The following is a 14,333-nucleotide window of genomic DNA, read 5'->3' as shown; positions in this document are numbered from 1 at the left end:
TGGCACACTCAATTTTGCTATTGCCTGAATTCTTTCTGGGGTCAATTTCCTTCCCTCCTTCGATAAGAGATGACCTAAGTAGGTCACTTCTTGTCGACAATATTGCAATTTTGAGAGAGACACTTTGTGATGCAACTCACACAAATGACGCAATAAAGACAACGTGGCTTCTTTACAGATTTCCTCAGTATCTGCAGCAACAAGCAAATCATCAACATACTGAATGAGGGTAGCGCCATCAGGTAAAACAATCGTATCAAGCTGTGTTTTTAAAGCTTGACTATATATTGATGGACTTTCACGGTAGCCCTGGGGAGCGCGTTTAAAGCGGAAGCTTCGACTTCCTAAACTGAAGCCAAAAATATCTCTACTCTCCTCAGCAATCGGGATGCTGAAGAAAGCATTCTTCAAGTCAATCACCGAGAACCAGGTGGCAGAAGCTGGAATTATAGTCAATAGGGCAGTAATGTCAGTAACAACTGGAAATTGTGGCACAACTATTTTATTCACCTCTCTAAGATCAATCACAAATCTGTAAACAGGTGGCTGGGAAGGGTCAATTAGTTTCAAAACAGGCAGAACAGGACTATTGCAAACGTTGCCTCTTGTCTCTTCAATTACATCTTTTTCAATCAGATCATAAATGATCGCTAGTAAAGCTTTTTCACCTTCACTAGAAATTTTATATTGGGGAATGCGTGGCATTTTAACATTGGCTTTCAATGTTACAACATATGGTGGTATTTCCAAAAGACCCACATCATTAAGACCAGTAGCCCAAAGAATATCAGGAAGAAACGATAATTCTGTCGGAAGTTTATCCTTCGACAAATACATTCGAGAAACCACTTTTTTACCCAGTGTAAGTTGTACTCCCGAGGGAGAATAGTACAAAGTCGCAGATAATCTTTTCAACAGATCTAATCCTAACAAGTTTTCACCACAACCTGTTGTCAGAATAAGGGGTGCTTCGAATTCACAAGGACCAACAGAAAGAGACAAAGGGTCAGAAATCAGATTTCTAACCGGGGCGCCAGAAAAACCTACGGAAACATTCGTTTCGCCAGACAAAGGTGCGCCAGGGAGTTTGGAGTGCATAATAGAACTCTTTGTAGCACCAGTATCCAACAGAAAAGGCTCTGACACACCTGATGTAATCACCTCAACGTAAGGTCCACTCTGATCTACTGGAACTGAAACAACTCCCTCTCTTTGTCTATGGCTGTCTTAGCAATCATTACCTTCCATATTCTCATCTTCTGCATAGTAATTATCAGCATAGTACTGAGCTGTCCTACCAGACGCGTTATTCTGCTGATCAAAACTATTCATTGAATTTTGAGGCGGAAGGGAACGAGCGTTCTGGGGGAAATTTCCACGTCCTCTACCTCTAGGTGCCTGTTGAACACCTCGACCTCTTGAGCCAGAAACACCATTTGCGCGCTGTAACAAGATAGGGCAACTATACTTGAAATGACCCTCTTCCTTACAATATGAACACTGATTGGGACCTACAGGAACACGTGGTTGAGTATACTCGACTCTTTGCGAGTTCCTCTGATACTGTTGAGGTGGCTGATAGTTATTCTGATAGTTACTCTGACCATTATTATTTTGACCACCACCACCACGTGGCGGATACCCTTGCTGTAACAGAACTTTCGTTTTTAACTCTTTAGTTTTCTTCTCTGCTCTATCTTTCTCATCTTTATCTCTATTTTCATAATATTGTGCAGTAGCCAATATCTGTGCTGAAGAAGAAACAGCCCAAGAACTCTCTGAGTCCTTTAACTTCTTACATAACTCGGGAAGCAAATTGTGCACGAACTTATCGACGAACAACCATTGGCCACCTTCTGTACTCATATCTTGACCACTGTGGTCGACAAACGTCTCTTCAAACCTGGTGAAGAAATCAGACACCGTTTCATCTTTCTTCTGCTTACACGCAGACAACTTATCCCAATTCACACGCATCGCAGGCATTAAAGTTTTCATGTAATTAATGATCCTACCAGGGAGTTCTTCTACTAAAGGCTCAGGTTTAGCACCACCAACTTGTCGGGCATCTGCAGCAGTAATATTAGCCCATGAGTCACCTAACTCCTGATCATGGTCTGCATGACGAATCTTTCCCCAAAAAGGCTGTGGAACAACATTCCCAAACAACATGTCTATATCAGCTAAATTCATGATGCAAGAACCTGCAGTCTGCGATAACTCCTTGGAATACCCTGCAGGATTTTTACGGGGATCAGGCAATGTCTGCTTAAGGGCCAAAACTTCAGCTCGCTTCCATGGAACATGTACCCACACACGCTGAAAGTGTGGCTGATTAGGTGGGTTAGCTGCTAGGTCCCCTTCCCTCCATTGTGGGGGAACTTCTCTCATGGGATATTGTCTTCCCTTCTTCTTAACAGAGGAATCAGACTCAAACAATGACTTAGAAACACCTTCAGTCCTAAGCGACAACAACGTCGCAACTGCTTTCTCAACATCTGAACCCACAATTGCGCCTTTCCCAAACTCGAACCGTACACGACACAACTCAGGCGGATTGGGCTCCAAATCATTCTCCTCTAAATCCTCAGAAAGGAAAGTACACATTTTCTCAAAAACGTATCTCTGCTTTGGTTCTTTCCACTGATGGAAGACATCCATAACAGATTCTAGACCATATTTTGTTGGGTCGGTCACCCATCTATGCGCCAAATAATTCAACGTTTCCTTCTCCCTGGAATCAGGCAGTTGACTACGCAACTGCTTACGGTCAGAGACAGGCGTGCACTCGTTGCTCCAAAGAGAGGATACAGAAGACTAGTGACAGTACTAGCCACTCTCTGACGAACAGAAGGAGAAGTTGATGAAAAGATAAGCGGAAAAGCAGGGTGAGACAAGGCAGATGCAGAGGCAGTGTCAGGAGGAAAACCAGGAGTGGTAGTCGTTATAGTAGTTAGAGTTGTAGGAAGAAAAGGCAGAGCAGATGTCAAAGCCGGTGGCCCTTGAGGAGGCTGCACCGGAGGAACAGGTGCCAACTGAAGAGCAGCTGGTGGGTGCTGTGGAGGAGCAGGAGGCAATACAACCACAGGTTGCGCAGCTAAAGGTTGCGGAGGTGCCGGAAAATTCTGCGCATAAGGGGGTGGTGAACTTAACAAATGTGACATTAGGGGGTCTTTCTCAAGCTCTTTTGCTGCATCTTGCTGAAGAGGCGGCAAAACTGGATAACATTTATCGATTACCATTTTACGTTGCCTGTGCAACTGCTCACTCATCTGTTCCTCTTCGTTATCTTTAAACTGCATAGCAGCTTGCATTATCGAAATACCCCTTTCTCTCTTATTTTTCTTTGCTAATTTAATTTCCTTCTGTTTGGCCTCCTTACGCCATAGGCGGAAAGAGTCAAACATCGCCGGCCGGGCTTTCTTCTTAAAAAGTTTAACTTCGAGGTTATCTAAGATTTCCGTGTCAAAGCTACCATATTGGGGCCATTTTAAAACACCATCTTTTCTGGTGTATTTGATCCATACTTCATTATATGTGATGGGGCCTACTCCATGTTTCACATACAATTCATAGGTTGGAGTTCCAATCGGAGGAACCGGACAAGAGTCCTCCAATCGGGAATCCCTATTACTACCACAACAAAACAAATTTCCAAGTCTGCTAAGACCAGGCATCTTTGCTCTCTAGTCTAGCTTCAAACTTCAAAGGATTATCGATTATGATATTCTTGTGAATACACGAGTCCTTCGGCTTTGGTACTTGCAAGTTCCAAATCAAAGATCCCGAAGGGATACCCAAACTAAGACCAACTAAGGACTGGGAGACGCTCCACTTATACTTAACTGAGGTATCGATGACGTCACCAGAAGACTCGTCTATCGTTTCGCTCTACCAAACATCAAGGGTCCAAATCAGGGCAATAGCCAGGGCGGCAGTCCTTCGTAGCCGTCGGGAAGCGGGGAACCTCGCAGCAAAGACTTTTGGACCACGTCGACATGCAGGGGTCGATGAAGTGGCGGCCTTCCTCCAGAATTTTCACACGAAGCTCCTCACGAACCTCTGGCTTGGACTAGTACCGTTGGTATCGCCCCACGTTGGGTGCCAGCTGAGGTACTGGGTTTTTCAGAACCGGTACTGAACCGATAACCCAGCGGTGCCAGGGACAACACCCAAAGACCTCGAGTACTCTCCTGATTCAGACACAGAAACTCAGAGTCTTCTAGGTGAAGTCAAAGATCGAATTTATTGGCTGCAACCAAGTAACAGGCGTCCTAGAAGTACAACAACACGATGTGTATATTCTCAGGAGACTGCTCAATCTTACAAAGCCAGTCTTCTCTTTTTATACAAAATATTATGCTTCAGGCAAACATTCTTAGGTTTACAGTTGACCATTCACATATTTTCACTACAAAGAAAAAGCAGAGTCATGATGACAAGCCCACATTTCAGTTTGTCCAGCCCACAACAAATTACCCGGCAAGGCCCAACATTTTCATCAGATATCGGTGGACCCCCAATAAAAACGGGCACCTCCTCCTCGTAAAGCAAGACATATGTAAAGAAACAGGGACGGGTGTGAGCAAGATTAGGCAGGGTGTGTGTGCGATGAAAAGGGTTTATGGCATGTTGTGCCTTGATGCTATCTCGTTCGGCCACTGGGAGAGGAACTGACCGAACAGGTTTGGCCTGGGGCAATGGTTTCAGCTTGCCCAGGTCACAGAGAAGTCAATTAAGGTGTACGTGTCCTTTGAAATCGAATTTGGCTGTAGTTATAAGCCTATGTGAGGGCAACTCACAAAATGGCTGCCGTACACAAAATGGAAGCCAAGGGTTCAGGACGAAAATGACGATTTCGAGGTGAAATCGTCACTCGAATATGACGAAAATGCTTGTACATAGTGTACTAGCCATTCTCGGTCTTTTGATATAAAAATCGTCATGCTACGACAAAGTTTATTACACGAGTCCAGAATTTTCAGAACCACAGTTTCAGTAGTAGTAGCTGCAACTCACCAGGGATCAGCAATTCAGGATTGCACGCACACCAAACTAAGTTCCCAAACTTCAGTCTCTCTGCTTCATGCACAAGCACTTTTAACATGTGCTCCTTGCTTTGGGGGGTCACTGGAATTATGCAGCAAAGAAGGACAAAATTATGCAACAGTGTTTACTAAATTATGCAGCAAAAAAAGGATGCAGCGTAATGCAGTATATTTTCTGATACTTTATTATTTTGACACTTTACACATCCCAACAGTCTCTGGAAAGGTGTTGCTGTATTAGTAGCAATGTAACATACACATACAGCAGTGAGAAAGGTGATCTGTCAACCTTTGCAAAGTGCCGTCCACTTAGCATCAACATAAGTCACATATTTTTGTAACTTTTGATCCGTTTGAGCTACAAACAATTTTTTTGTTAAAATAGTCAAATTGTGCAGCAGGTGATGTATTATGTGGCAAATATGGCAGGGCCATAATTATGTGGAAAACATTTGCAAACTAAGATATTTTGCCATTCATGTTTGAACCATTCTTGTGGAAAACGGGAGGAGAAGTGCTGATGACAGAAACTCCATGCCTTGGAGACAAATGTCTTGTGCTTCCCCTTTTAAGCATATTTGGGACATTCTGTGACTGGAAACATGTCCCACTTTGTGAATGTTTTTAAAGTCAATACCTCTTATTAAACCTTAAATAATCATGTGTATACATGTGTTTAATTAAATAACTTAATACGCTGTAACAGGTTAGTGAAAAGCCAAACAAATACAGAAAACTGGGATGTTTGAGCATTCTAGCCACACCTCTGACTCTTCCCACAATTCCAATCCTCGGGTTATTCGCGCCCTTTGATTCTCTGCCCACAGTTCCCTACTTTTTTTTCCCCACTTCGACCACTGGATGAACCTAGTCTTGTATCCGCCCTGTGCTCCATCGCAGTAGGCCTGAACCTGTAATGCAGTCCCAGTCCAGAGCGACCTAAGAACCGCAGTTAGTGCTTCACACCTTTTGACACTATTTGTTTACTTAAAACTTTAAAAACACCAGCTCTACTGATTGGATTTTTGTCATTTTGTTCTGATTTTGTTTATTAAAATATTCTCTATTTTACAAAACAAATTGTTTGGAAATGTTCTTGTGTTGCCTACATTTTCACTTTATATTACTAATTGAGTACAGCATAAATACTTAACACCTTGCCTCTAAGTTAAGCCTGAGTGCTTTGTGCAAGAGCTATCAGATGGTTAAGCACTGATTTTATTATTGTATGTTGTGGTTCACCTTGACAAGGATTGTGATTATTATTTCAGGTGGTTTCCCACTATTTTCAAGTAATAACCCAATTTCTTTCAAGTAGGCATTGTGTTGCAGCCCATGTGTGAACCAACCTCATCTTCAGGCACTAAGAGATGTTACCTAGACAGGGACAATGTAACTAATAAATCAAAAACCAATAGATGGCACTAGGCAGGATTGTTTCAGAATATTGATGATAAAGATATTGTCTGACATAAATAATATGGGACATATATGTTTCATAAAATTATCACTCCATGGGAGTAAGTTTAAAATTAGGATTAATTCCAATGAGGCAATATTGTTTGTAAATGATTTTAAATCATGATAGTTTTTCATGATAGATATTTAAGTCTTGATATTCTGGTATCACACTTCTAGGCAGCCCTTAAATACTGACCTAGAGGTGTGCAGCCTAGGCCAAAGATGGCTATGATCTATGCTTCAATACCTCACCATATAAATTAGTGTAATTTGGATTACATATATTTATATTTATCTCTTCAGTATATCCTAAAAATGTGGCATGAAACTATCTGTCTGCTATAACAAATAACATAATCACAGATAAGTTGCCAACAGTATTTATAATTTGAGTTGAAGACAGCAAAGCCACCGCAGGTCAGGTCAGCTGAAGGGACAGACACCAATTGCCAACTCACAGAACCTTTACATATCATTTTATGTATGCAACCTCACAACCTCAGAGTAATCAAGCTATACTAACATAAGGAATATCTTAGGCTACATGAATCAACGCTGACACACTAGAGATACTTCAGTTTTTTTTTACTGGGTTAACCCAATCTGTGGCATATGCGCCAGGTAAAAACACCTTTGTGTGAACTCTGTCTCTGAAGATCTCCATTAACTCTTTTACATTGGTGGAGATAAAATCAGCTGTCCTCATTTCCATTCTGTACATGGATTCACTATTGATTCACAGGTGTTCATTGTTGAATGAAGAAATATTGAGGGACAGTAAAGAGCGGAAAACTTACAACCTTACACTCTAATCTCTGATATCAATTAATTTGCTTCCCTTTTCTCGGATAGCAGAATCTGTCTTTTTCCATAACAAGTGTATCCAGATTTCCATTCTAGGGATTGTTGAGGGACTTAAGCCTGGAATGCTCACATCATCTAAATCTAGTAACCTTTGTTCTCAATCAGTTTTCTGAGACATTTGAGGGCCTTCCAGCAGTACCTACTCTTTATTGTTCCTTTATATCACCCACCTAGTCTTAAAAACACAGTCGCCTTTTAGGGCCGTAGAACAACGTTTCCCCTTTTCTCTTCCATATGCCCTTGGCATCAATTCTTCAGCTCATCGATCTTCAGAGAAGTTAGACTTAATACATCAACATCTGAGATGCTACAGAGACAGAGGGTGTCATACTCACAGCTTGCTTTACTGCCCCTCTGGCTACATTTGTCCTGACAGATTACCATCCCCTCCTTCAGCAGTGATAGATTTGGGGGTCTCTAGTTGGCATAGGTAAGTACCTGTGAAAAATAGGGACCCTTGCATCTAGTCAGGGTAAGGGGGTACACTCCTAAACTAACCCCTGCTCACCCCCTTGGTAGCTTGGCACGAGCAGACAGGCTTATCTCAGAGGCAGTGTGTAAAACATTTGTGAACACATACAGTAATCAAGTGACAACACTACAGATGGACACCACACAAGTTGTATATTAAAAATAAGTATCTTATATATCGATTTAACACAAGACCACAAACGACAAAAATCCACAATACTGTACTTAAAATGGTAGAATTAGCTTAGTTCTCTTTAGATCTTAAAATGCGACACTTTGTGTCAATGTACCTTAAAATGCGTAACACAATACAACGAAAGTGTTGCAGGGAAGGTGATGCGTCAGTTCCCTACTGCTGTGTAGGGGGCGGAGATGCGTCGGTTTCTTACTGCACTTCCGTGGTGATTCGGCGAGCAACGCCGTGATGCAATGAAGTTTTGGTGCAAAGAAATTAAGATGTCGTCTTCTTCTTGATGTGGACCGCGACAGGCCCTACGACACGCTTCCCGGTGATGCGGCAGCATCTGCTGCGACGTGGATCCTCTACTTCGGCGATGCGCGGTGCGTTGACAATGATGCGAGCCACGACAGGCCCTGCGACGTGCTTCTCAGAGATGTGGCGACGTCTGCTGCGACATCGATCCTCTTCTCTGAAGAAGCGTGGTGCTTCGACAACAATGCGAGCTGCGACAGGGCCAGCAACACGCTTCCTGGTGATGCGGTGGCGCCTGCTGCGATGTCGATCCTCTTCTCCGGCGATGCGAGGCGCTTCGGGGACCCTGCGTTGACTCAGCGGTTCGAGGGGGCCGCAACAGGCCCTGCGACACGCTTCCCGGTGATGCGGCAGCATCTGCTGTGATGTCGATCCTCTTCTCCAGTGATGCGAGGCACTCTCGTGTTGGGAAGCTACAGCTGCAGTTCGGCATCACGCTTCTTGCTCGTGAGTCGTGCTTCCAGCTCCTTGCGATACACAGTTCCTCAAAAAGTCCCGCACAACTGTAGGCACTTCAAAAGAAATCTTTGGGAGCTGGTGGGTGAAGTCTGATGTCCCTGAGATTTCAGCAGGAGGCAAGCTCTTTTCTCAACCCCTTGGAGATCCTTACAAGTTGATGAAATTACACAAAGTTCCTCTCTCCTTTCTTTAGCAGTCAGGCAACCACTGCAGGCCAATCCCCCAAGCAGCACTTCAACTTAGGGATAGTCTCTCCTCAAGTCTCTCTGGTTCCACTCCTCAGCAATGGTTTCTTCTTCTTGTCAAAAAGCGATCCAATTCTCTGGGGGTCTGGGTCCCCCCTTTTATACACAGTTTCTCTTTGTTCTCTGAAGGTAGAGAGGCCTTTGCCTAGTCCAAACCAGTTCTGGTCAGTCCTGGAGCACTCTGTTTACATGACTCTTTCTTTCCTTTCACAGTGCAGGGCAGAGACATCAGACACACCACAGGAGGTGGAGCCAGCATTGTGGAGGGATGGCACAGCCCTATTCAGTTCCCAGGTGCAACTCCTGTCTCCAATATAGATGCAGAGCTCTCTATTCAGCACTGAGCTGACTCCCCCTGTCTCCTGGAATCCCCCAGCCCCTGCCATTCAAACTCCAGACAAGGAATACACAACCTAGCAGAGGCAGGCTTGGATAGTTAGACAAGAAAATACCTACTTTCTAAAAGTGGTATTTTCAAACACAGAGGGGCAGATTTATGAAGGCTTGCGCCGCCGGTGCGTCGTTTTTAACATGGGAAAAAGTGACGCACCGGCGGCGCAAGGCCTTCATAAATCTGCCCCAGAATGTTAAAACCAACTTCACAAAAAGGCATGCTAAACTCGAATTTCAACCTAGTTCCCTGAGTCAGTTAGGATTATAAAATGTAATAATCTAACTGCCCATTCTGGCCTATGGGAAATAGGTAGCCTTGCAATAGTGAAAAACGAAAATGGCTGTAATTCACTATTAGGACATGCCAGACACATCAGGGATTGTCCTACCTTATACTTACAATGCACCCCATCATTGGGCCTACCATAGGGGTGTCTGATATAATGAAAAGGGAATGTTTAGGGACTGGCAAGTGGGTGCACTTGCCCAGTCAACATCACAGTACCAGACTGCACCCAGGCTGTACAATGGCAGACCTGAGACACACTTTTACAGGCTGCTTCTGTGGGTGGCACAACCAGTGCTGCAAGCCCACCAGCAACATTTGGTTTACAAGCCCTGGGCACACTCAGTGCACTGCACTAGGGTCTGACAAGTAAACCAAACCAGCCAATCATGGAATCACTAATCCATACAACAATTTACAATAGGGAGAGCATATGCACTTTAGCCCTGATCAGCATTGGTAAAGAGCCCAGAGTCATAAAACGAACAAAAACAGGTCAAACAGAATGCAGGAGGAAAGCAAAAAGTTCTGGGATGACACTGCAAAAAGGGTCAAGTCCAACTAGCAGGAAAAAAGCCAACAGGGGATCCTTCACGAACACTGAAGCAGGGAATGTTTGGAACTTGAGTTTATTTCGGTTAAAGGACATGCTGGTATTTTGGGTCAAAATAATAAACTTGCTTAAAACAAGCAATAGGTGTGGGGGAAAAATTGTGAATATTCATAAAAATACTTATTTGAGGACAGAATTAGGTTATTTACTGAAAAGAGGGGCTAGTGAGGATCTGAGGCTAACTATCGCTTAGATACCCCAGGGTGATACAGCGCTTTATAAGCTTATAATAACATAACATAACATAACTGCTACAGTGACGGATTTTTCTAAATTCTAGCAGGAATTTTCTGGCTGAGGGGCAACCCATTTCATGACTCAGATGGTGGCATTAATCTAAAGAAAAAACACATTTCATGAAATTATCACCATATACCAAGCTGTGTGATACATCAGCCTGTGAGACTGTCTGCTGTCAGAACCTGTAGTATATAGGTAACCTGAATAGTAACTCTCCTGTTTGTACAACTTTTCAAATCTACAATCTGTTGTCTGAGAAGAAGAACTGAGATTGAAAATTTTATATAAATGTGATTTTTCCTTTAAACAGAATCCATGTAGTTTCTGGGTTATTTTATGAATTACCCCCTCCGCCCCCACCACCTTTCACTTTTAAAACATAACATGTGAAAGTAAAAGCTTGTGGAAAGTCAAAGTTGAGGGAGGTGTTATAGTCATGTTGCAAAGAGCAGCTGACTGGGTCATTGCCTGGCAGATTTCCCGCTCATTTCTTTGGGAAATTGTACTGAAAAATGCACATTTTGGCTTAATTTTCTTATTTTTTTCCTAGAGAAGAACCTTTTTGCTTAAGGAAGGTTATGGACTATCACTTTAATTGCAGCTTTCAGGTTACACCGGGTATTTACTCCCATCCTGATTCTCTGATTTATTTTCTTACACCATTAACACAGGTTGAAGTACGGATCGAGGAAGGTAGGAAGCCATCATGAACCTTTTGTGATGTAAACCGGTGTAATTTGAGGTTGCACTGAGATTTCTGTCACAGATGCCAAAACGCAACCAACCTCCTTTTCTATCTAGTAAGAACATGAATTAGACACAACCCTAAACATATCGCTGGCTGAACACACAGTCTCTGCGAGTGCATGGACGACATATAGGCCTCACTTTGTAACCACCAGACACATGAAACTATGGGGCCTATTTACAAGCCCCTTGCACTGCTGGTGCCTCACTTTTAATATGGGAAAAAGTGACGTACCGGCGGCGCAAGGGGCTTGAAGCCCCAATGTGTGTGTGGAATGCGCTATATGGGTTCTATTTACAAAGGGAAGTTTGCAATGTGAATTTAGTTGTAGAAGCAAATGTACTTTTTTTTTACATTGCTAAAATGATTTGCGGCAGGTGTAAGTCTTTTTATGGGTGCAGTGATCTCCGCCACAATTGCCAAGATCATTGTCAAGAGTCCGGGGTTCTCCAGATCCACCGCCGAAGTCTGCCCATATAAGCCACTGACCTCCTCCAAATTTGCAACAGGTGTTGACAGCCATTGTGTTGCTTGGTTGTCATATTTTCTTCTTGCCCATTGCCCAACCAATTGTAAAACGCTCTGATATGATACTAGGGTCAAGTTTTCGCTATATAAAACTTTATAAATAATGTTTCCTTGTTGCACCACTTGGGCGCAATAGGAATCTGACGCATTCCCAGGTTTGCGAAACCTTTTAAATCTGGGAATGCGTCTGAATCCATGGATGTTGTGTGGGAGCACCAACAGCAACACCAGTAGAACACCTTTTTCACGCAGAGTAATGCGTGAAAGGGGCCATATTTACAAGGCTGTGAAAAGCCACATAGTGTGACGTTATGTGGCCTTGTAAATATGTTGAAGCAGAGTAAAAAAATTAATTAAGCTCGGCGGCACTGGGGGCTTGTAAATATGCCCCTAAGTCCCATTAGGTAATCACTGCCAGGCACTCTTAGGTATGTTACTGACTGATCACTTTTACAGCCCTAAGGGGCCGAACACCCCAGAGAGTGAAATATGGGAACCATCAGATAAAAGCTTGTATCTTCCCCTAAACAGCAGCTGCTGCAGTTTGGGTGCTGATCTGTGGCATCTTCAGGGCGGGTTTCAGTCTCACTTCCACATCGCTCTGTGTCACTGTGATGCATCGTCGCTGTCCCTGATCTGACAGTAATAGTCCGCATCGTCCTCCGCCAGAGCCCCGCTGATGGTTAAAGTGGCCATGTTACCGAGGGTAGGGTTGATGCCGGAGAATCTCTCGGGGATCCCTGAGTGTCTTACATTATCACTATAGATGATCCGTCTGGGGGCTCCGCCCGGCCTCTGCTGGTACCAGCAAACACCTGTGCGTCCAATGCCATCGCCAGAGCAGGTGAGTTCAGCTGTGCCTCCTGGCGACACAGACACCAAGGGCGGCTGAGTCAGGACCCGCTGAGAGAGAGAACCTGGAATGAGAGGAGGAATGAGGATTTACAGCATCACGTGACAAGGACAGAAGTGAGTAGCATCTAACTTTTATGGGGCAGATTTAGGACGACTGACACATCCCTGCAAATCAGCAGAGATGCGCCAGATAAGATGCGTCATGTAAGTTTACTCTTGACCCACCACAGATGTGCCGCATTTACAATGCGGCGCATCATGGCGCAAGGATAAACAGAAGCGTGACGCATCTCCCGTCGGAAGGGTGGCGCATTGCTGGAGTCGTGTCGCAAGCGTGACGCAACTCCAGCAATACTTCAAGCAGGCACAAGGATTTGACACAGCGGCGTCGGAAAAGTGACTGAGTGGATTCTTGTAGATTTCACTCAGGCACTTTTCCGAGGCTTTACTGCACCAGAACGCCCCACCCTGCACCGGAACGCCCACGTGAAACCTGACGGAGGTTTCATGTGGTGCAGGGCTTTACAAAGTGACGCATTTCCCTAGATACGTCACGTTGTAAATAGTGCGCAATGTGGTGCCGCTTTTACGCCGCTGCTGTGCCAAAGAAGTGACGCAATGGCGGCGCAAAAGAAGTGCAAGAGGCTCTTAAATCTGCCCCTCTGTATCTTACTGCAGGCAACCGAGTCTCAATACATAACGCACCTGCGCAGAGCGCGCTGAGCACGAGGAGGAGGAGGGGAGCCCGGGACATGGTGACGTGTCAGCAGAGCTCTGGTCTCTGGTGCAGACAGGTCTCTGAGTCGGATCCTCTAGCACTTCCTTATACCCCCGGCGGGTTGGGGAACAGATCCTGAAATGCAAATCTAGTCACAGCTCTCTGTCTGCTATTCGTCTCCTCACACACTTGAGCACTGCCATTTTCCTTGCTGTTCTCCGTATTATATTTTCCGGTTTGAAGTCATTGAAAATGTATTGTTGGTTCTTTCGGGCAGACGTCCTGCCCTCGTGTTCTTCGATGCTCCCAGCATCCTTTGCCTCTATAAATTCTCAGCCCTCCCTCCCTCTCTCGCCATCCCACAATGATCAGATATTTTCTGCCTGCTCACATCCACGCTATTAAGTTCTAATTGACCAGTGAGACGTGATTTTTACAGAATTTGGTTGTCAATACTTGTATCTGGTAAGCTAATGTTAAAGTATCAAGGACGAGTCCAGGTCAGTCCAGTTACATCTTCAAGCTGGTAATTAGTGTTTTACGGTGCCTTTTGGTTTCACATGGTGTTTTCTTTAAACAAGCAGAACACCATATCTTTCCTTCTCTTGTGCATGTATAGTCCAAGGTCCAAAAAACCAGTTGCCAAATCTGCATTCCGTAGAAACCAGTGAGTAATGTATGCCCCCAATCGTCCAGAAGGCTTTAATCCCACAGTGTCACACGATTAGATGAACCAAAGCAAAAATGTGCAGGTGTATAAACAGATAAACTAATAGCACCTATAATGCACTGGCGTAACGAACATTGAGGGGGTCTTCCTGCACGGGCTCTATCAGGAGCTCTCTGGGCAGAGTGCAGTGCCGAGGGGGCCCCCTGGAGCGTGGGGCCTATAATGGTATTTGAATTCATTT

The 14,333-nt window shown here is 44.3% G+C and overlaps 1 protein-coding gene across 1 annotated transcript in view; it reads right to left on the bottom strand.

Moving 5' to 3' along the window:
- LOC144792685 (immunoglobulin lambda-1 light chain-like) overlaps nt 1–13,527 on the bottom strand; it is a 381,648-nt gene extending 368,121 nt beyond the window's left edge. Inside the window, exons 1-2 of the mRNA XM_078667846.1 lie at nt 13,410–13,527; nt 12,465–12,766 (exon numbers count right to left, since the gene is read on the bottom strand). Coding sequence (XP_078523972.1) covers nt 12,465–12,766; nt 13,410–13,458 — 351 coding nt within the window. The 5' untranslated portion in view covers nt 13,459–13,527. The remainder of the gene's footprint in view (nt 1–12,464; nt 12,767–13,409) is intronic.
- Nucleotides 13,528–14,333: the final 806 nt, after the last annotated feature.

Source organism: Lissotriton helveticus, chromosome 11, assembly GCF_964261635.1.
Source record: "Lissotriton helveticus chromosome 11, aLisHel1.1, whole genome shotgun sequence".
Classification (NCBI taxonomy): Eukaryota; Metazoa; Chordata; class Amphibia; order Caudata; family Salamandridae; genus Lissotriton; species Lissotriton helveticus.
This window is presented reverse-complemented; position numbering and strand designations above follow the sequence as displayed.